Here is a 20,058-nt window from a genome sequence, read left to right as displayed (position 1 = left end):
GCTCATAACTCACATCGAGTGGGCGAAAGGATGCTAAATCCCGATCTCATCAGATCTTGGAAGCTAAGCAGGGCAGGAACTTGGAAAGTCACTGAGGACGTTGCAGCGGAAGGCAATGGCAACCCCCCTCTGCTCCCCACGTGCCTTGAAAGCCCCTTGCTGGGGGCATCGTCAGCTTAATGGCACCCACGTATGCACACAGAGTGGGGGGAAATTCGCAGAACTGGGAATTCAACGGCACTCGCACAAACGACACAACTGCAACGGCACATTTTGTGTCTGGCTATGCCTTTTTTAAAAAAAAAAAAAACCCACCGCTTAATGAGTTAGATCTGTCTGTCTCACTTGAGAAGAACGATGTTTTGCATGATGTTTTGCAGCACAAAAACGCGTGTGGCGGCTTCCCGCTCATAGAACGTCCGCTCCGGGCATCTTTGCACAGTGCTGACACTGCTGCCTTTCAGACATCTGGTTAGATCCTCATGACACATCTGTGAATTTGGCTGCCCATTTGCTTTTATCGCTCCTTACAGTTATTTCCGTTTACTTCACTAGATTTTAATTGCAACTGCATTTTGCTGTTTCCTTTTAATGTTTTAATATGCTGCGAAGGCTATGCGCAGCAGGGAAGGGACGACAGAACTTTTAAATCAATAAATCCCTAAGTACTGAAAGCCTTAGAGCCAATTTGTTGTGGTGGTTAAGTGTGCGGACTCTTATCTGGGAGAGCTGGGTTTGATTCCCCACTCCTCCGCTTGCACCTGCTGGAATGGCCTTGGGTCAGCCATAGCTCTGGCAGAGGTTGTCCTTGAAAGGGCAGCTGCTGGGAGAGCCCTCTCCAGCCCCACCCACCTCACAGGGTGTCTGTTGTGGGGGAGGAAGGGAAAGGAGATTGTGAGCCGCTCTGAGACTCTTCGGAGTGGAGGGCGGGATATAAATCCAATATCTTCATCTACCTCACAGGGTGTCTGTTGTGGGGGAGGAAGGGAAAGGAGATTGTGAGCCGCTCTGAGACTCTTCGGAGTGGAGGGCGGGATATAAATCCAATATCATCATCATCATCATCATCTTAGTTGCATGGGCTTCCAAGAAGCATTTAATTAGCCGGTATTGGAAATGGGACGCTGCAGGGCTCTGCTCACACTCTTTGGGGATTCAGCCCATCACAGTCCAGAGCTCCCGCCCCCCCCCCCCGGTCATTGCACCTGCTCATCCTCGGCCGTCTGCGCCCTCAGGGTCTCCAGCTCAAGCCGCGCCTGGCTCAACTGCTTTTCCAGCTCTGCGATCTTGGCCACGGACTCGTTCTCCGCCTCCTGGAGTTTCTCTGTAAGCTGCAAAGAGGAGCAAGAAGGGTTGGGACGTAAAAAAAAAAAAGGCAGGGCAATAACGGAAAGGAGGTTGGGGGCAAGAAGGAGCAGCTCCACCTGCCCAAACAATTTTTGGACATAGCAGGGTTTGTGTATCGCGGCTGCAGGAATGGCAACTGCTGGGACAGTTCAAGTCTTTCGCTGCTTTTGGACCTGAAGCAAAGCATTGTTTCCATCCATCCAGGGCTTTTTTTTTGGTAGCAGGAACTCCTTTGCATATTAGGCCACACCCCCTGGTGTAGCCGACCCTCCTGGAGGCCCTGTAAGCTTTTGGAGGATTGGCTACAACAGTGGGTGTGGCCTAATAGGCAAAGGAGTTCCTGCTCCAAAAAAAGCCCCGACTACCAGTCTGTTCCTGGTTCTTTATTAGCATCAGGTTTTGCAGCACAAAAAGATCAAGGTTGCTACTCTGGTCTCGTTTACCTGTCTATGTACCCACCAGGGACCACTCTGATTTCACAGGAAAGCCCACCAATGGGCCCCATTGTCAACACCTCTCTTTTGTCTCCCCACCTTTTGCCATTCAGTGGTTCTCCTGCCCCTGAACCCAGCTGTCCCATTCAGCTCTTGAGGCTGGGTGATGTTGTCTTTGAAGCAGGGTGTGACGGAACCGGCCCGATTCTGCCTTCAGACCCGGTCCCGTCAGCTCCCTATTGAGTCGCCAACTCCTGGAGGGAGCTATTTCTCCTCCTGCCCCTTGGGCGCGCTGCCACCACCTGCTCAGTCCCGGGGTTCAGATTGAGAGGAACAGGACTCCCAATCCCCCTTTCCAGCTGTGAGGCCAGGCCTCCAGGTCCTCTGCCACCCTGCACTTGGGTTTCACAGAGACCTCAGCGCTTCTTTGGGGCACCCCTGGAGGATTGGCACCTTATCCAACTGCATGCCTTCCCCCTTCCCTGGGGCCCCCTTCTTAAAAACAGCGTGGTCTAAAGCGGTTTGGGGATCTAGGTGGTACAGAGATTGACTGCCAGCATTTAAAACAGAAAAACTATTTATTTACAAGAGAAAAAGATAGGGAAAGAAAAACAAAACAAAAACAGTTGCGTTTAAAAAATTAGCACAGCACCGCACAACACAGCAAACAGCCTAACAAAGAAAAGTTGATTATAAACGCATCCGGCTGGCCCTGATCTAAACTTGCCCTGTCTTGTGAATTACTTACTTAGTCTGCCTGCCTGGGGCCTCCCAGGCAGGAACCTCCATTGCTCACCACATGCTCGCTCGAGCGCTGGCTTCCAACTGCCCTTCTCTTCCTGCTAACACACATGCCAAGAACAAAAGCACTTCCTGCCTCTCTAGGAGATTTTCCCCCTAGCGTTGTTGGTTTGGCTCTGGAAGGGAGGGGGGGAGTGAGGGGAAGGCTACAAAGCCTGCTGAGGGATTTACTGACCCCTGCCAAATGAAGCACCAACACTCTAAGATGGTGTTTCTCCACACAGGGCTTTTTTTTTTTTTGTAGCAGGAACTCCTTTGCATAATAGGCCACACACCCCTGGGGTAGCCAATCCTCCAAGAGTTTACAGTAGGCCCTGTCCTAAGAACCCTGTAAGCTCCGGCAGGATTGGCTGCATCAGGGGGGTGTGGCCGAATAGGCAAAGGAGTTCCTGCTACAAAAAAAGCCCCGCGTCCACCTCTGCAACTCCTCGCTTGCCCTTCGTTGCAGGCCCCCAAGGCAGACTGCTTGCCGGCTCCCTCACCTGTCCCACTTCCTCTTGCAGGTCCTCCACGTGCTCGAGGACGGCATTCTTGGTTTCCGTGTCTTCCAGCAAAGCGCTGACGTCAAAGATGTTGTCCAGGTAGGCTTGGATCTGCACCTGAAGCTTGTCGCTCTCCGAGTAGCGCAGCTTCTGCGGAGCCGCAAAGGGGAGAAGAGCTCGACGTGAAAAGCCATACCATACCATACCAAACCTTTAATGGCATAACGCGAAAAGCAAGACGGATGAGGCTTTCTGTTGGTTTTGGAGGTCACAGATATTGAAATGCAAATACTGAGATTTGTGGCTACTCAGCGGTCTGTTTGACTCCTGGGATGTGCCTCTGGGGCAACCCCCCCCCCAAAAAACCCCCCCAACCCACCTAGGAAACTGGTTGATTAATTCCCAGCACTGAAACCAGATGCATGAACAGGCCTGGAATTCAGCAGCTCAGAGGAGCACAGCTCCTGAACCTTTCTGAGGGTTCCCCCTCTTCCTCCCCACCTACCTCGTCTACTGAATAGCAGGTGCAGCTGCATAACAATCCCTGGATGAGGAGAGCGGGCAGCCAGCGAGTCACCAAGGGCTTTGCCACGCCCCCAGAAGCCCTCATTAACCCCTGGAGAAGCCCGCACCATCCTTTCTCCACTTCTTATGTGATTTGGGGCAGCAGGTGGCTTGCTGGCCTTTAGACTGGGGGGGGGGGGTCGGTGGACAAGGAGAGCCCCAGTTGAGCGAGGCCTGCTTGGGCTGCCTGGATCTCTAGCCAGCTGAAGAAGGCCTCGCTCACTCGGGGCTCTCCTTTCTTGCATCGAGTTGCTTTCGGCTGGTGGGGGTGTGTGTGGCATATGCGAATGAGTTATGCTAATGAGCTCCACCACCTATTTTCCTACAAAACGACTCCTGTGCATGAATAACGTTTGCATTCATTACATATCACATCTGAACCATCGGTTGTCCTTAACAGCTTAGGGGCATGTGTGTGAGGATTTTGTCCTCACAATCGCCGTACAAAGGCAATGAAGACGAGACACGAGGTTCGTCAGGGAAGCTTCAGTGCTGTGCAGGGATTGGAACTTGAGTTGGGAGTCTGCAAATTTCCCCACACAAGTCCTGTCTCCTGACACAACCCTCCCTCCTCACCTCCTTCAGTCTTCATTGCTGTGCCTACTCCAGGTGCCTGGTCCACGAATAGCCCATTTTGTCATCCACTAGGACAAGGGCTTTCTCATTGGCTACCCTGCTCTCTGGATACCACAAGGTATAGATGGAACACAGTGTCTGGGGCAGTGACGCTCTGAATTCTTGGTGCTTGGGGGGCAGCTGTGGGAGGACTTCTGGAGTTCTGGCTCCGCTGGTGGTACTCCTGTCAGCCCCTGGGTTTTGGCCACAATGTGACACACGGAGTGTTGGACTGGATGAGCCTCATCCAACATGGCTTCCCTTATGTTCCTAAGAGGTTGGCACCCAGAAGGAACAGGCTTCCTCCTTGGGAGGTGGTGGGCTCTCCTTCCTTGGAGGTTTTTCAACAGAGGCTAGATGGCCATCTGACAGCAATGAAGATCCTGTGAATTTAGGGGGAGGTATTTGTGAGTTTCCTGCATTGTGCAGGCGGTTGGATGAGATGACCCTGGAGGTCCCTTCCAACTCTAGGATTCTAGGATTCTTCAGGAGGTGGTGGGCTCTCCTTCCTTGGAGGTTTTTAAACAGAGGCTAGATGGCCATCTGACAGCAATGAAGATCCTGTGAATTTAGGGGGAGGGGTTTGTGAGTTTCCTGCATTGTTCAGGGGATTGGACTAGATGACCCTGGAGGTCCGTTCCAACTCTAGGATTCTAGGATTCTTCAGGAGGTGGTGGGCTCTCCTTCCTTGGAGGTTTTTAAACAGAGGCTAGATGGCCATTTGACAGCAATGAAGATCCTGTGAATTTCGGGGGAGGTATTTGTGGGTTTCCTGCATTGGTGCTTGGGGGGCAGCTGTGGGAGGTCCCTTCCAACTCTATGATTCTAGGATCTATTAAGATTCCATAGCACTGCAAGGCTGCCCTGTTTTGTATCTCATAAAGGAGATTGTGACCGCTCCGAGACTCTGAGATTCAGAGTATGGGGCGGGATATAAATCTAATATCTTCTTCATCATCAGTCAATATTACCATTTAGCCAGCTAAAGGTCACGTTACAGAATTCGCCAGGCCAGTTTAAAGACTGTTATGGATGTACCACATCTTCCTCACACATGCACATCATAAGAACATAGGAGAGGTCATGCTGGATCAGGCCAATGGCCGCTCCAGTCCAACACTCTGTGTCACACAGTGGCCAAAAAACCAGGCACCATCAGGAGGTCCATCCGTGGGGCCAGGACACTAGAAGCCCTCCCAGAGAGGTAGAGTGCCTCCCAGAAATGTGGGCATGGAAGACATTGTAGAAATGAAGACTCCTTTGACCACTAACATCAGCAGAACAGGGATCCATTCTCCGCCCACACACGAAGGAGTCGGAAACCTCCTGCTCACCTCGAGGTAATCGTCCAGTCCCAGCTGCGTGAACTCATACTGCAAGAAGACACGGAAGTTCATGTTCTCCACAGAATGGACCACAATGTTGATGAACTGCATGCAAGCCACCTGCAGAAAGAGAAAGAGGACTTCACGACCTCTTGTTCCAAGAGTTTTCAGCCTGGCTTTGGGTGCTTCAGGGCTGCTCTGGCAGAGACGTAGTTTAACAGAGTTTCATTCCACGTATTGCTTGGTCTTCACAAGTCTCTTTGCCTGAGTTTGTTGTTACATACAAATAAAAGGCTGGTTTGTTGTTACATACAAATACAAGGCTGGTGAAGCTGATAAGTTTAACAGTGTTCAGTTAAAAGACAAGTCTCACTTTTAAAAAGGCAGAAGCCAAAACAGTTAATGGAAGACTGTTAAGAAGCCTTGGGAGCCACATGTGGCTCTTTCACACGTATTGTGCGGCTTTTGAAGCCTCCGCTGTCCCACTGGCCAGCTTGGAGCATGCATTTAAAGTTGCTTTCTTTCCACCTCCACCTCCCCCATCTCCATTTCCTTCCTCCCTCCCTCCTGGTCTTGCAGCTCTTGAACATCTGATGTTCATGTTTTGCAGCTCTCAAACATCTGACATTTATTCGGTGTGGCTCTTACGTTAAACCAGTTTGTTCACCCCTGCTTTTAAGCATCTCAGCCTTGTCATTCATGTACTGATAGGAACCATAATTCAGTGCATGAATTCGTCCTTCCAGGAGCCTGAGCCTACCAGTCTGTAGTGCTGTTTATTTGGCTTTCGAAATCTATCTAAATTTTATTGAACGTTCATAAAACTGCCTTATACCGAGTCACGCCATTAGTGCAACAAGGTCAGCCTTGTCTACTTAGACTGGCAGCGGCTCTCCAGGGTCACAGGTGAAGCTCTTGCACATCTATGATGCGAGCCTGTTAACTGGAGGACTGAACCTGGGACCTTCTGCATGGCAAACAGAGGCTCTAGCCACAGCGGAAACAGCCATTTCTCCATACTGCTTGTCAGTATTTGATTCTTTTTTTTTTTGGCTCTGCTCCTGTACGCCTGGCATTACCACCTTGCGTCTTTGCTCAGAATAAAATTGGAATTGTGCCGCTCTCGGAACTAGCGTACACAAATTGCACAACAGGGGTACGTGGTGCCATAAAAGCGGCTAGGTTTCTTGTTCCATTTCCTTCCCAGTATCTCACAGGAGTTATCTGTATCCAGATTTCACAGTCAGCCGTGTGCTAGTCCCCCCACCCCCCCACCCCAACAATGGGGAAACGCTAAGGCCAAGGACGGCAGGGGTTGGGTGAAGTTCCACTGCATGACAATGGAGGGGGGGTGCAACAGCCCCCCCCCAGTTAGTACCAACAAAGGGTAAAAGAGCAAGACCTGCCTACCATATGAACCCCAGAGAGCACTGAGATCAGCTGGGAAGAACTTGCTAACTATCCCCGGGCCGAGAGAGGTAAAGCTTCAGAGCACCCGTGATCGGGCTTTCTCTGCTATGGCTCCACGCCTATGGAACCAGCTCCCAGAGGATACGCGGGCCCTGCGGGAATTGGAACAGTTCCGCAGGACCTGCAAGACCACCCTCTTTTGATGGGCCTTCACCGACTAAGGGGGAAACTGCTAATGAAATTCGCCATCTGTACAATAGCACTAATATGTCAATTTTTTAAACTTATCGATTTTAGAGTTTTAGCAACATTTTAATTAACGTGTTAATTAGTTCGTTTAAATATTTGTGAAACTAATGTATTGATTATGTTGTTAGCCGCCCTGAGCCTGCTTCGGCGGGGAGGGCGGGATATAAATAAAATTTGATTGATTGATTGATTGAAGAGCTGCCAAAGTTCTGGCTTTGAAATCTCTGACTCTTTAGACAGCCAACTGTTAGAGGAGGTCAACTGAGGGCTCCTTTGTAGCAAAAGGAGTCTGAATCTTCCGAGCCAGTTTGGTGTAGTGGTTAAGTGATTAAGTGTGTGGACTCTTATCTGGGAGAACCAGGTTTGATTCCCCACTCCTCCACTTGCACCTGCTGGAATCTTCCGAGCCAGTTTGGTGTAGTGGTTAAGTGTGCGGACTCTTATCTGGGAGAACCGGGTTTGATTCCCCACTCCTCCACTTGCACCTGCTGGAATGGCCTTGGGTCAGCCATAGCTCTGGCAAAGGTTATCCTTGAAAGGGCAGCTGCTGTGAGAGCCCTCTCCAGCCCCACCCACCTCACAGGGTGTCTGTTGTGGGGGAGGAAGGGAAAGGAGATTGTGAGCCGCTCTGAGACTCTTCGGAGTGGAGGGCGGGATATAAATCCAATATCATCTTCTTCTTCCGTCATATCTACTGCAAGTGCAAGCTTCTGAATGATAGGGTCGTCGTTATTTCCCCTGGCAAGGTTCCTGAGATTTTGGCTCTGCCCTCCAAGCAGAAATTCAGCAGGAGAAAACTTTGCCTGACATAGCGGTACCGTTTGGACAAACAACCGGGGAAAGAGCAAGATCAAAACAGGAAAGTTCCATGGCACACCTGGTTACAACAGAGAGCGCAGCCTGTGTCTCTGTCCGACTGGATTATATTTGCTATTTTTATTATCATCTAAGCAGGGGTGGAATTCTAGCAGGAGCTTATTTGCATATTAGGCCATACCCCTGATGAAGCCCATCCTCCAAGAGCTTACAAAAAAAGAGCCTTGTGAGCTCTTGGAGGACTGGCTACATCAGGGGTGTGTGGCCTAATATATGCAAAGGAGCTCCTGCTAGAATTCCACCGGCTGCCTCTTAGTGACATTTTTCATGTACATTTTTCTTCTACTATATCTATTCATGTGCTTCGACGTCTCCACATGTGTTCATGGGCATGTACAGATCTCCACTGGAAAATTCAGTGCCCCCCCCATCTGTGCCCCCCCTCCTTATATTACCATGAAATCGATGTTGCTGTCTTCGTTTCGGAAATATTCCATCAGCTTCTCAAAGTGGTTCCTTTCACCGCAGACCTGTAGGGAAGGAAAGAGAAGCCCTGGTTTCATTAGGCACGGAGGACTTAGGTGGATACCGCAGACCTGAAACCAACTGTACAGCATCAGAAGTCTCAAATCGGGGACGTCAGACCCGAGAATTTTACTTTCTGAACCATTATTACAGTTCACCAGCAGAGGGAGCTGCCCGCCTTCCATTTTTCCATGCCTATAAGGCGGCACTGCAGAGGGAGTGAGCTGTCAGGTTGGGCCGGTGGGATTGCGTCTTAGGGTTGCCAAGTCCAATTCAAGAAATATCTGGGGACTTTGGGGGTGGAGCCAGGAGACTTTGGGGGTGGAGCCAGGAGACATTAGGGGTGGAGCCAAGATCAAGGCTGTGACAAGCATCATTGAACTCCAAAGGGAGTTCTGGCCATCACATTTAAAGGGACAGCACACCTTTTCAATTCCTTCCTTCCATAGGAAATAATGCAGGATAGGGGCACCTTCTTTGGGGGCTCATAGAATTGGACCCCCTGGGCCAATCTTTTTGAAACTTGGGGGGTATTTTGGGGAGTGGCACTAGATGCTATATTGAAAATTTGGTGCCTCTACCCCCCAAAACAGCCCCCCCCCAGAGCCCCAGATACCTGCGGATCAATTCTCCATGATTTTCTAAGGGAATAAATCTCCAGCAGACATTTCCCTCCCCTCCCCCCGCTTTCTGATGACCCTGAAGCGGGGGGAGGGCCTCCAAACCGGGGGATCCCCTGCCCCCACCTGGGGATTGGCAACCCTATTGCATCTAGAAAGGCTTTGACGCCAAGGAGCTCAAGGTTAAAAAAACCCAACCCTGTTCAGACTACCTCCCAACTTCTTAGCTGCTCTTGTCCCAAGTTTCCCAGATGGCTTGTAAGTTCACCTGCCTGCCAAATTCATTGGCCTTGCTTCCCCTCCTCCAGAATTCTAGTCCCAATAGCAGAACAAAATAGGAGCCGAGTTGCACCTTTAAGACCAACAAAGTTTTATTCAGAACGTAAGCTGATGAAGTGTGCTTGGAGCACACGAAAGCTTACGTTCTGAGCTCCTGCTTTGTTCTACTGCTTTAGACTAACACGGCTGCCCGCTTGGATCTAGTCCCAATAGCGTTTTGGAAAACAACTGAGGAAGGATACAGATTTTTGAACATTCCCATCTTAGAATTTATTCTGGGTCGCTCTAAAGCTTGGATAAAGCATCAGCGAAACGAGACACAGAATACCAGCTTTGCTCGTTAGCCGTACTGAGAGAATCTAGTTGGACTGAAGTTTAAAGACTACCTTCATCACTCCTATATTCACCACGCAATTTGGTATGGGAGAGATAACGCTTATAAGGAAGTTAATGTCTGAGTTGAAGGACAAAAAGACTTACTGGTTGGACTGATGTGGATTTTCTGTCCCTTGATAAATAAATGGTGTCTGTTCTTTTCAGAGGGTTGGACTAGATTACCCTGGAGGTCCCCTTCCAACTCTATGATTCTATGCACTTGTTTGTATACTGTGAAACTAACTAGTCTTGATTATCAACACACAGGGCTTTTTTGAACAGGAAAGCACAGGAACACAGTTCCTGCTGTCTTGGTGTCAGGGGGTGCGGCTTCATATGCAAATGAGTTCCTGCAGGGCTTTTTCTACAAAAAAAAACGCTGTGTGGACAACGGTGACATCATAATAGATTATTCGACTGGTAATAGATTATTTATAATAATTATTTATAATAGATTATTTGACTGTTTTTGTAAATTGTGTGCATTGAGACTTTGTAACACGGATTATAAAAGCTGTGACATTTGAACCAGGAAGGAATTAAAGCAAAGATCAAGAAGGACCCCTCTAACCATAGAGAAAGAACGAGTGCCATTTTAAAGGGAAATAAAACTGCCAACTTGGTTAAAAATCAATATCTCAGCTTAGGAAGCTAAGAGAAAAACAGGACTAGTTTTGTTTGATACAGCAGGCCCTAAGCTACTGGATTTTGTGTTGAACTTTGACTGGAAAAACTTTTAAATTCTGGTGGGTTTTTTTATGTCAGAAGGAAGGGTAACTCGTGCAAGGGCCCACTCATTTGACAAAATGCAATCTCAATTTGACGCCCTTGAAGCGAAAATGTTAAAGGCAATGGATAAGATGCAATTGGCAATGAGAAAAGATTTAAAAAAAGAAGTTGGAGATCTCAAGAAAGATATTGAGGGCTTTAAGGATGAGATTAAGGATAGAGTTAAGGAGGTAGAGGAAAAAGTGGATATCAGTTCACCTGGAAGAAATGACCCCTTTGGAAGGTAGACTCTTCAGCATTACATCCCACTGAGGTCCCTTCCCATACCACAACCTCTTCAGGTGCCACCCTCCAAAAATCTCTAGGTATTTCCCAACCTGGAGCTGCTCATCTTAACAGTGGGTGACGGGGGGTGACAAAACGCTTTGAGCCATTTCTGGAATCCAATCCACGGCCTGGATTTGGGTGCCAAAGTGAATCTGAAACTGGTTCTGCGCCATTTCCATTGAAAGATGGTTCTCTTTTGCTTTCTAGCCACATTCTTACCCAGGGGGTGGGGAGGGGGAAGCATGCCTTGTACCCCATCACAGAATAATTTGAGTAAGCGGCAAGATTTATTTTATCCTGCTTTTATCTCCTCCTCCTTCCAAGGCTAGCTGGATCTCGGAAGCTAATCGGGGTTGGCTTTGGCTAGTGTGCGAAAGGGCAACCTCCAAGGAATACCAGGGTCATGCTGCAGAAGCAGGCAATGGTAAACCACCTCTGAAACATGTAGCTTGCCACCTAGCGGTGCACAACACTAAAAGAGCTAGAACTTCTGGTTTCCAGACAAGATCTCCTGGTTATTCTACACACCCTGCAGCTGCTGGTGCTAATCATCACCATCCAAGGGGAAGTAGCTGTGTTATCTTCACAATACTACCATCCATCTATAAGACACCTAATAGAGCAATACAGAGAATTAAGAACAAGAATGAAGCTGGACCGCCTATGTAAGAAATTTTATAGCACCATTTTAAAGTCTTTAAATTATAAATCGTTATATATGTTTTGATTTTATAACCTTAAGGTATTGTATTGTGGTATTGTGACTGTGAGCCACCCAGAGTCCGTGTGGAGTGGGTGGCATACAAATTTAAGGTAAATAAATAAAATCAATGACCCTGTGAGGTAAGCTAGGTCAAGAGACCCGAGGTCATCCAACTTGCTTCAGAGCTGAATGGCCATTAGAAATGGGCTTCCCTGGTTCAAGTCATAGAATTATAGAGTTGGAAGGGGCTGCTGGGGAGGGACAGTGGCTCAGTGGTAGAGCATCTGCTTGGTGAGCAGAAGGTCCCAGGTTCAATCCCCGGCATCTCCAACTAAAGTGTCCTGGCAAGAAGGCGTGAAAAACCTCCGCTTGAGACCCTGGAGAGCCGCTGCCAGTCTGAATAGACAAGACTGACTTTGATGGACCCAGGGTCTGATTCAGTAGAAGGCAGCTTCATATGTTCGTATGTCTAAGGGGAGGGACGGTGGCTCAGTGATAGAGCACCTGCTTGGTAAGCAGAAGGTCCCAGGTTCAATCCCCGGCATCTCCAACTAAAAAGAGTCCAGGCAAATAGGTGTGAAAAACCTCAGCTTGAGACCCTGGAGAACCGCTGCCAGTCTGAGTAGACAAGACTGACCTGGATGGACCAAGGGTCTGATCTAGTAGAAGGCAGCTTCATATGCTCATACAGCCCATCTAGTCCACCCCCCTGCTCCATGCAGGATCAGCCTAAAGCATCTCCGACAAATAATCACCCAGCTGCATTTTGAAGACTGCCAGTGAAGAGGAGATCACTGCCTTCCTAGGCAGCTGGTTTCACCTCTGAACTACTCTGACTGTACAATATTTTTTCCTAATATCCAGCTGGTACCAGTGTCCGTAACACATATTTTGCCAATAGTGACTTGGATTTATTTTCCGTAGACTGTACAAAGACTCTCTGTTCTTTGATTTTGATTGGGAAACCAGACGAGACAAAGAAAAGAAAACCCATAGAGAGTGAAATCTGAAAGTGTGGGGGTTGGGGTGGGGGGTGGGGGAGAAGGCAGGAAGGATGTGGACAAATGCGGTTAGGTGCACTGAAGCTCAGTTTTCATTAGCAAAGCTTTTCCTTGCCTCCACAAAGTTGCATTTTGGGATTATTCATTGCTGGCAAAATGTGGATGTGTGCACAAGAGCGATGAGAGCACCTGTTTGTGCGATATTCCATGGCATTGCATATGCAAGTGCCCCTCCAGCTTGAGACATCACCCATTTCTCCTCAGATTACGCCCTCCGTCGCCAGCCAGAGGGTCAGCCTGGGACATTTGATCCAGAAGAGGCGGCTAGATTGAAGGGGGAGGAGAGGAACGGAGAGGGTTTCCCAAGAGACTGCAGCCTCTGCTTTGCCTGGTTCCCACCTGTGATTCACTCGAGCTCTGGACGGAGATGAACGTTTCACCCAAGATAAGATTACACCTCCTTACAGGGATCATAATGTGGTCTATTGCAGTTTATTATAAGTATCACCTTCCTTTCTGCTACCTTTGTCCCCTTTCTTCATTACAAGAAATTACAGAGTAGTTAGCCTAATGCCTGCCCTGGGCAAATTAGTAGAAACTGTAATCAAAGACAAAATTATTAGGGCACATAGAGGGACAAGGCCTGCTGACAGGAAATCAGCTTGGCTTCTGCAGACGGAAGTCCTGCCTCATTAAACTTCTAGAGCAGCGGCGTCGAACTCATTTGTTATGGGGGCCAGATCTGACATAAATGAGACCTTGTCGGGCTGGGCCATGTCAGGCTGAGCCATGTGTATACCTACTTAAGATTAGGTGGCAGAGATATAAATTTTATAAAGAACACAAACACAATTAAACATTTTTTAAAAAAAAATAAGTTAAAACATGCTTATAACATTAGCACTCGTTGGTTTTAAAGGTGCTTTCTTTGCATCTTTCCCATGGGATTCAGGGAACTGGGCAAAGGAAGTTGTGGCTCTTTCCTTCCTTCCCCAGGGGACCAGGATGGGGAGGAGCCTCAGCCAATAGAAGGAAGAGAGGCTTGGCTCAGTAGCTCTGCTGTGCAATTAAGAGAGCCTGGCAAAGCATGCTCTCCTCCCCCCTTCCTCCCTAAGGGAGCAACCTCAGCCAATGGAGAAAACAGAGAACCCTGACATCACCGGAAGGTAACATGTCAGCTGAGCATCTACCTTAAAATGCATCCTGAATTATAATTGTCATCATAAAACCTTACTTCCATGATCCCATCATACTTTAGAAATTACTTTCTCCACAACCGCATGATGAAGTTTTCCATGTGTCCGCTTTATATGCTTTGGTTATCTTCCCATTTTTTTTTTTTTGGTGGAGGGAAAAAGGAGGTTTGTCAAATCTTAAGAGTTCAGCAAAATTCTCACAGAGGGTCTGAACAGTGGAGCCCAGACGAAAGAACACAATAAAATGTAGAGGTTCTGCAGCTCTGCTCCTGGGAGCTCCTGCCCAAATGAGGCCAAGATGGTGCTCGTTTTTGTCTCTGCGCTTCACACCCAGCAGCCTTGGCGTAGCTGGGCCAGTGATTCGCAGGTTCCTGACGCCGAGACACATTTCTGCTTGTTTGCTGAATTAAAATTGTAGGCACACCTTTCCTTTATACTCATAAAATTTAAGGAATGTGTAACAGGAAGAACTAGTCCTCGGAGAAGGCTGCCTCCCTCCGTTTCTGCACAAGCCACTGCTCTCTGCACGCGCTTCTGCAGGGTCCCTGTATTGGGAGTTATCCAGTTCTCTGCTCCCAGTGGAAGGAGCAATGAAGCATGCAGAGACACAGCAGGCAGCTTCTGCTCTGGGTTCTCAGGAGCCTGCCGTTTATGCAACGGGCTTTGCTCCTCATGAGAGCTTGCTGGGCAAAAACTGGGCGCAACACACAAACCTCTTTGAAGTTGTCGAAGGCGGCCAGGATGATGTCGTGTCCTCCTCGGACTAAGCAAACGGCAGCCAGCAGTTCAAGGACGAGAGCTTTGGTCCTGCAGTGAGAAGAAGAGGAAGGGGTCTGTGTGGGACCATCTCTCCAGGAGGTGGCTGGAGATGGAAGAGCAGGGCGGACACAGAGAGAGGCAGGAAGCCGGGACCGTGGCAAGGTGCCAAGGACAGCACCTGGAGAGGACTGCCTTCTCCAGCACCATGGAGCTGTTATTTGTTTGAGCATTCTGGATGTCCTTGCAGGTGGACCTTTCAGTGGGGTTTCTAGCCCCATTGGTGGACCTCCTGATGGCACTTGGTTTTTTTGGCCACTGTGTGACAAGAGTGCTGGACGGGATGGGCCATTGGCCTGCTCCAACATGGCTTATCTTACGTGACACAGAGTGTTGGACTGGATGGGCCACTGGCCTGATCCAACATGGCTTCTCTTACGTGACACAGAGTGTTGGACTGGATGGGCCACTGGCCTGATCCAACATGGCTTCTCTTACGTGACACAGAGTGTTGGACTGGATGGGCCACTGGCCTGATCCAACATGGCTTCTCTTATGTTCTTCTGTGACACGGAGTGTTGGACTGGATGGGCCACTGGCCTGATCCAACATGGCTTCTCTTACATGACACAGAGTGTTGGACTGGATGGGCCACTGGCCTGATCCAACATGGCTTCTCTTACGTGACACAGAGTGTTGGACTGGATGGGCCACTGGCCTGATCCAACATGGCTTCTCTTATGCTCTTATGTGACACAGAGTGTTGGACTGGATGGGCCACTGGCCTGATCCAACATGGCTTCTCTTACGTGACATAGAGTGTTGGACTGGATGGGCCACTGGCCTGATCCAACATGGCTTCTCTTATGCTCTTATGTGACACAGAGTGTTGGACTGGATGGGCCACTGGCCTGATCCAACATGGCTTCTCTTATGTTCTTATGTCTGGGACAGTGATGCTCTGTCTTCATGGTGCTTGGGGGGGGCAAGAGCAGGAGGCCTTCTGGAGTTTTGGCCCTGGGTTTTGACCACTGTGTGACACAGAGTGTTGGACTGGATGGGCCATTGACTTGATCCAACATGGCATCCCTGTTATTTGCATTCAGCCCCGGACAATCAGGGAATATTGAAGAGCGAACATGCTGGGGTGGTGGTGGGTATTGCCATTGAGTGGGCACATGGTAACACTAAGGTGTAGAATGAAGGCACGTGCATGCCTCAGGGCCAGAGGGGATGTGAGGGCATCGAATGTCACAATGCAGACGTGGGTGGCTGATGTCAGATTGCTCTGTTTGTGGAAGAAGCAAATTCAGGGGACGCCTGGAATTTAAGCACAGCTCAGAAAACACCAGGCTGGAATGTCCGAATTGGGTTTAATTTAATGCAGGCTAGCCACAGATCTTATTGCGGTGCCAGCTCTCCAGTTTCTTGGAACGTGAGAAGTAGTGAAAGGGTGACTCTGAAAATGCGCAGGGGGCAATTCTCCGAGCACCCCAGAGCTTCCCTTCCGCCACAAAATCTAGCATAAAGGGACCAAGCAGGTTTAGAAATTAAATATTCTAGAAATGGAGGAGGAGAACATTAGAAGAGGGGGGGTGAGGATCTTTACCTGGGGCTCTTATTGTTGAGGCTCAAGGTGATCTCGTTGACGCATGCCGGGTGATTCATCACAAGGCTGAACCCTGACTGTGGGGAGGGAGAGAAGGTGTCAGCAAGAGAAACGAGGGAAGGGCAAGGGTTGGAGTCGGGGGTGGTTGTGGGTACTTCTCTTGTTCCTCCAAGGGCCGGAAAGATAGACCTTTTCCCTCAAGACTTGCCTTTTTCACCACTGGGTCCAGCCAGCTGCATCCGCAGAACCCAAAGCCACGAGCAGCTGCTCCTGCCCGAAGCTGGAAAGAGACAGTGGGCTGGATCCAGTGGTGATTCTCAGCCAAAGGAAGAGAAGAAGAAGACTGCAGATTTATACCCCGCCCTTCTCTCTGAATCAGAGACTCAGAGAGGCTTACAGTCTCCTAGATCTTCTCCCCCCACAACAGACACCCTGTGAAGTAGGTGGGGTTGAGAGGGCTCTCCCAGAAGCTGCCCTTTCAAGGACAACTCTGCAAGAGCTATGGCTGACCCAAGGTTATTCCAGGAGCTGCAAGTGGAGGAGTGGGGAACCAAACCCGGTTCTCCCAGATAAGAATCCACACACGTAAGCACTACACCAAACTGGCTCAAAAGGATACTGGATTTGGATTTATATCCCACCCTATATTGCCAAAATTGCCTTCCCCCTTCTGCTGCTGGGAAATTACTGCTCGGCCCTGCCCCATGGAGTTCTGGGACAGCCAAGGAGAGTTTGGAAGAGGGAGCGCATGTGCACACTTATGCCATGTCTAAACACATAAAACCTTTTCCAAACCAGATGGGACATGAGAAGTGTGTGTACTATGTGCCCTGAATTCCTATTTCGCCACCCCCCCCCAAAAAAATTGAAAATTAATTGAATTCTACTGTCCTGTAAAGAAAGGTAAAGTTTCCTTGAAATTACAAGTAAGAACTGACACTAACAGTTTAGTTAGTTGTAAAGAGCAATTCCTGCACTGTTGGCTCAGGCGGCGGCCCTTCTGCAGCCCAAAGTTAACAATAAAGCCAAAAAGCTCTCAGCATTTAGATCCCAATGTTCCAATGCTTGGATTCTGATTTCTTTAAAAAAGAAATTCTGTTTTGAAGAAGAAGATATTGGATTTATATCCTGCCCTATACTCTGAATCTCCGAGTCTCAGAGCAGTCACAATCTCCTTTATCTTCCTCCACCACAATAGACACCCTGTGAGGTGGATGGGGCTGAGAGAGCTCTCCCAGAAGCTGCCCTTTCAAGGACAACTCTGCCAGAGCTATGGCTGACCCAAGGCAATTCCAGCACCTGGAAGTGGAGGAGTGGGGAATCAAACCCAGTTCTCCCATATAAGAGTCCGCACACTTAACTGGCTCTCCGTCTGTTCTTGGCCTGAACAGAGAAAAGAAATAACTCCAGAGCTGGGAGCTGCTTTGGCTCAGGGTGTTTCCCGGCCTCCGGAAGAGACTCAGGTGCATAATTGAGAGGATGCCCGCCTGGCCAATGAACCCCGTGAGCACCTGGGCATCCAAAGGGTGATTAACACATAGAATTCACTGCCACAGGAGGTGGTTTACAGGATAAGCATGGGGTTTACATTCTTAGGTCGCATTCCATGCTAGCTGGGAAACTCCATTCGTAGTATTGTGGTGCTGAGCTGTAGGGAAGATGGAGCAGGAAGCATGACCCACATGGTCCTCGTACCGCCCCCCCTTCCCCACACCTGCAGGCCAGCCCAGCCTCCTTTCCATCACCTGGTAATTCATGATGGCACGGAGGCACATGATGCAGACATGAACGTCGTCCTTCTGGCTGACGATGCGCGAGTTCCGCAGAGCCTTTCTGCTGTGGGCCAGATTGAGTCTGAGCACAGACAGATTGAAGGGAAAAAGAGAGAGAAAAAGGCAGAATGAGGGACGGGCGTCATCACACAAATCGGGGCTTGGGGCTCTGGGATGGGGGGGAGGTCAGGTTCCAGCCGGGCAGAAGGACTGCCAAGCACAAATCCCTTTTCCCCTCTAATTCCCCACCTCAGGTGCTACCAAGGAGATGCTGCCCCCAATGGAAAGCTCCGTCACCACCACTCCCCTTAGCAGAGCGTCTGGGAGGAGGGGGGCAGCAAACAGGCCAGGGCCAGCCCCTCCAGAAAGGGGTTGACGTATTATGGAAGGGGATAACGTTTAACAGATCTACGAATAACACGGCGGAACACAGAATGCGGTTGGTCGTGTGGGAAACGGCTGCCGTGATTAAGAGCATCTGAGCTCTTCGGCCTAAAAATCAGAGCAAGGTTTCTAGACCTCATGACTTGGGAGAGGGGAGCTGAAACAGGTATCAGCCGCTTTTGCTAATGCTAGAGATGCTCAAAACATGGGAGGGGGGGGGAGTCTTCAGAGGCCAAGATCTGCCCTCCCTCGTAATCACGCTATTATCCCACAGCCCCCGAACAGCAATGCCCAGGTGCCCCATTTTACAGGACTACAAATCAATACATCAACAGGAGCCAAGACCAATATGCCAGACAGCGCCCCCCCCCCCCGCAAATTACCGTGCAACCAAAATTAAAGCATGCAAATCACTGAAAGCACCCCTGCTTTTATGCAACTCGCTCCCAATTTCCCAGCTCGTTCCCAGTTTGGATTTTAGGATGGCAGAACGTGGGATTTTTTTAAAAATTAAAAACGCAGAGTTCCGGGTCTCGCTGCTTCCACAGCACAAACGCTAAGTGGGGGAGAGCATGCCCCTGCCGTGCCAAGCCCGAACTGCAGCACCTGGTTGCATTCGCGGGGGGGGGGGAGTGGGGGGGTCTGGATAAACGGGGGAGAGGCTCACCGGGGTGAGTAGGAGTTGACCGATGGCCTGGGCTTAGGGTCCAGCTCGCACCCGGGAGCACTGGAGGAAGGGACTTGTTGAAAGAAAGTTTGGATCTGCTGGTTCAAATGGCAACACCTGAAGGAGGTGGAGGATTGGAAAGCCTGCAGGACAGGAGGGAAAAATAGGACGCTTCAGGCAGACGCTTCCCCCTCCCGGCCTCTGCCACCCCCAAACCGTGGGGAGAAAAGGGATTCTCTGGAACCACAAGGAGAGAGGCTTTAAAAAAAAAAAAAAGCCCCAAACCATTCCAGGAAAACCACTGCAGTTCATCACTGCCCTTCTGCCTAATGGAACATCTTATCCTTTGCTATGTCGTTTCAAGAGCTTGTAGCTGAAGCTCTTCCCTCTTTGGACTTTCTGGCTTGGAACAGAGTCTGAGGATGGAGGCTCTCAGGTCAGGAGACAGTGACAAGCCCCCTTCCATCGGCTGTCCTCGCCACACTCAGGAGGACCAGGCTGCCCTTTAACCTCAGGCGAGTGGTTATCAACAGCAGCATTTGGCAAAGTCAGCCACAGACCCCCCCCAAGGGCCCCCCCTCCCAAACAGGGGTCTGTTTTTAACAAGAAATGTCTTCAGGCCAAGCGTAACAAAACACCCTCTGCCAGGACACACCTGAGGAAAAACTGCTTGAGGAGAAACAAAACTTGGAACGGGCACCTTCAGTCCACACTAAGTACTGACCGATGCCTCGGTTTAAGATTTGCCAGTGCTGTCAGAAACGTGGTTTGCTTTTTCAAGGAGCCGTGGCTCAGTGGAGCGGATGTCGACGGCTTTTATTGCATCATCCCTCCCTGCGTCTCTTGATTTTCTGAGCCTAAACAGGAACCGGCTGACTCCCTCCCCACCGTCTCTGAAGGGGCCACAGGCTGGGTACCTACCGTGAAGCGTCGTCCCCAAGGAAGCGTGCAAAAAGAAGCATCGTGTTAGAACAAGGGGAGGAGAGAAGGCAGAGTGAGAAAATGCAAGGCTGGGGAAAGAAAGCCAGAGCCTGTCAGTTGTCAGACGGGAAGCAGCCGATGCAAGCAGGCC

At 49.6% G+C, this 20,058-nt stretch overlaps 1 protein-coding gene across 2 annotated transcripts in view; it reads right to left on the bottom strand.

Moving 5' to 3' along the window:
- Nucleotides 1-20,058, bottom strand: part of FMNL1 (formin like 1) — a 136,126-nt gene that overhangs the window by 24,806 nt on the left and 91,262 nt on the right. Inside the window, exons 7-14 of one of the 2 annotated variants that reach the window (XM_060256017.1) lie at nt 18,987-19,103; nt 17,909-18,017; nt 16,164-16,240; nt 14,512-14,605; nt 8,499-8,573; nt 5,578-5,688; nt 3,065-3,214; nt 1,206-1,331 (exon numbers count right to left, since the gene is read on the bottom strand). In XM_060256017.1, coding sequence (XP_060112000.1) covers nt 1,206-1,331; nt 3,065-3,214; nt 5,578-5,688; nt 8,499-8,573; nt 14,512-14,605; nt 16,164-16,240; nt 17,909-18,017; nt 18,987-19,103 — 859 coding nt within the window. The remainder of the gene's footprint in view (nt 1-1,205; nt 1,332-3,064; nt 3,215-5,577; nt 5,689-8,498; nt 8,574-14,511; nt 14,606-16,163; nt 16,241-17,908; nt 18,018-18,986; nt 19,104-20,058) is intronic. The other variant, XM_060256018.1, reaches the window with a different exon arrangement.

Source organism: Heteronotia binoei, chromosome 15 (assembly GCF_032191835.1).
Source record: "Heteronotia binoei isolate CCM8104 ecotype False Entrance Well chromosome 15, APGP_CSIRO_Hbin_v1, whole genome shotgun sequence".
NCBI classification, from domain to species: domain Eukaryota; kingdom Metazoa; phylum Chordata; class Lepidosauria; order Squamata; family Gekkonidae; genus Heteronotia; species Heteronotia binoei.
Note: the sequence above shows the minus strand (reverse complement) of the source record. Positions and strands in the feature narration are given on the sequence as shown.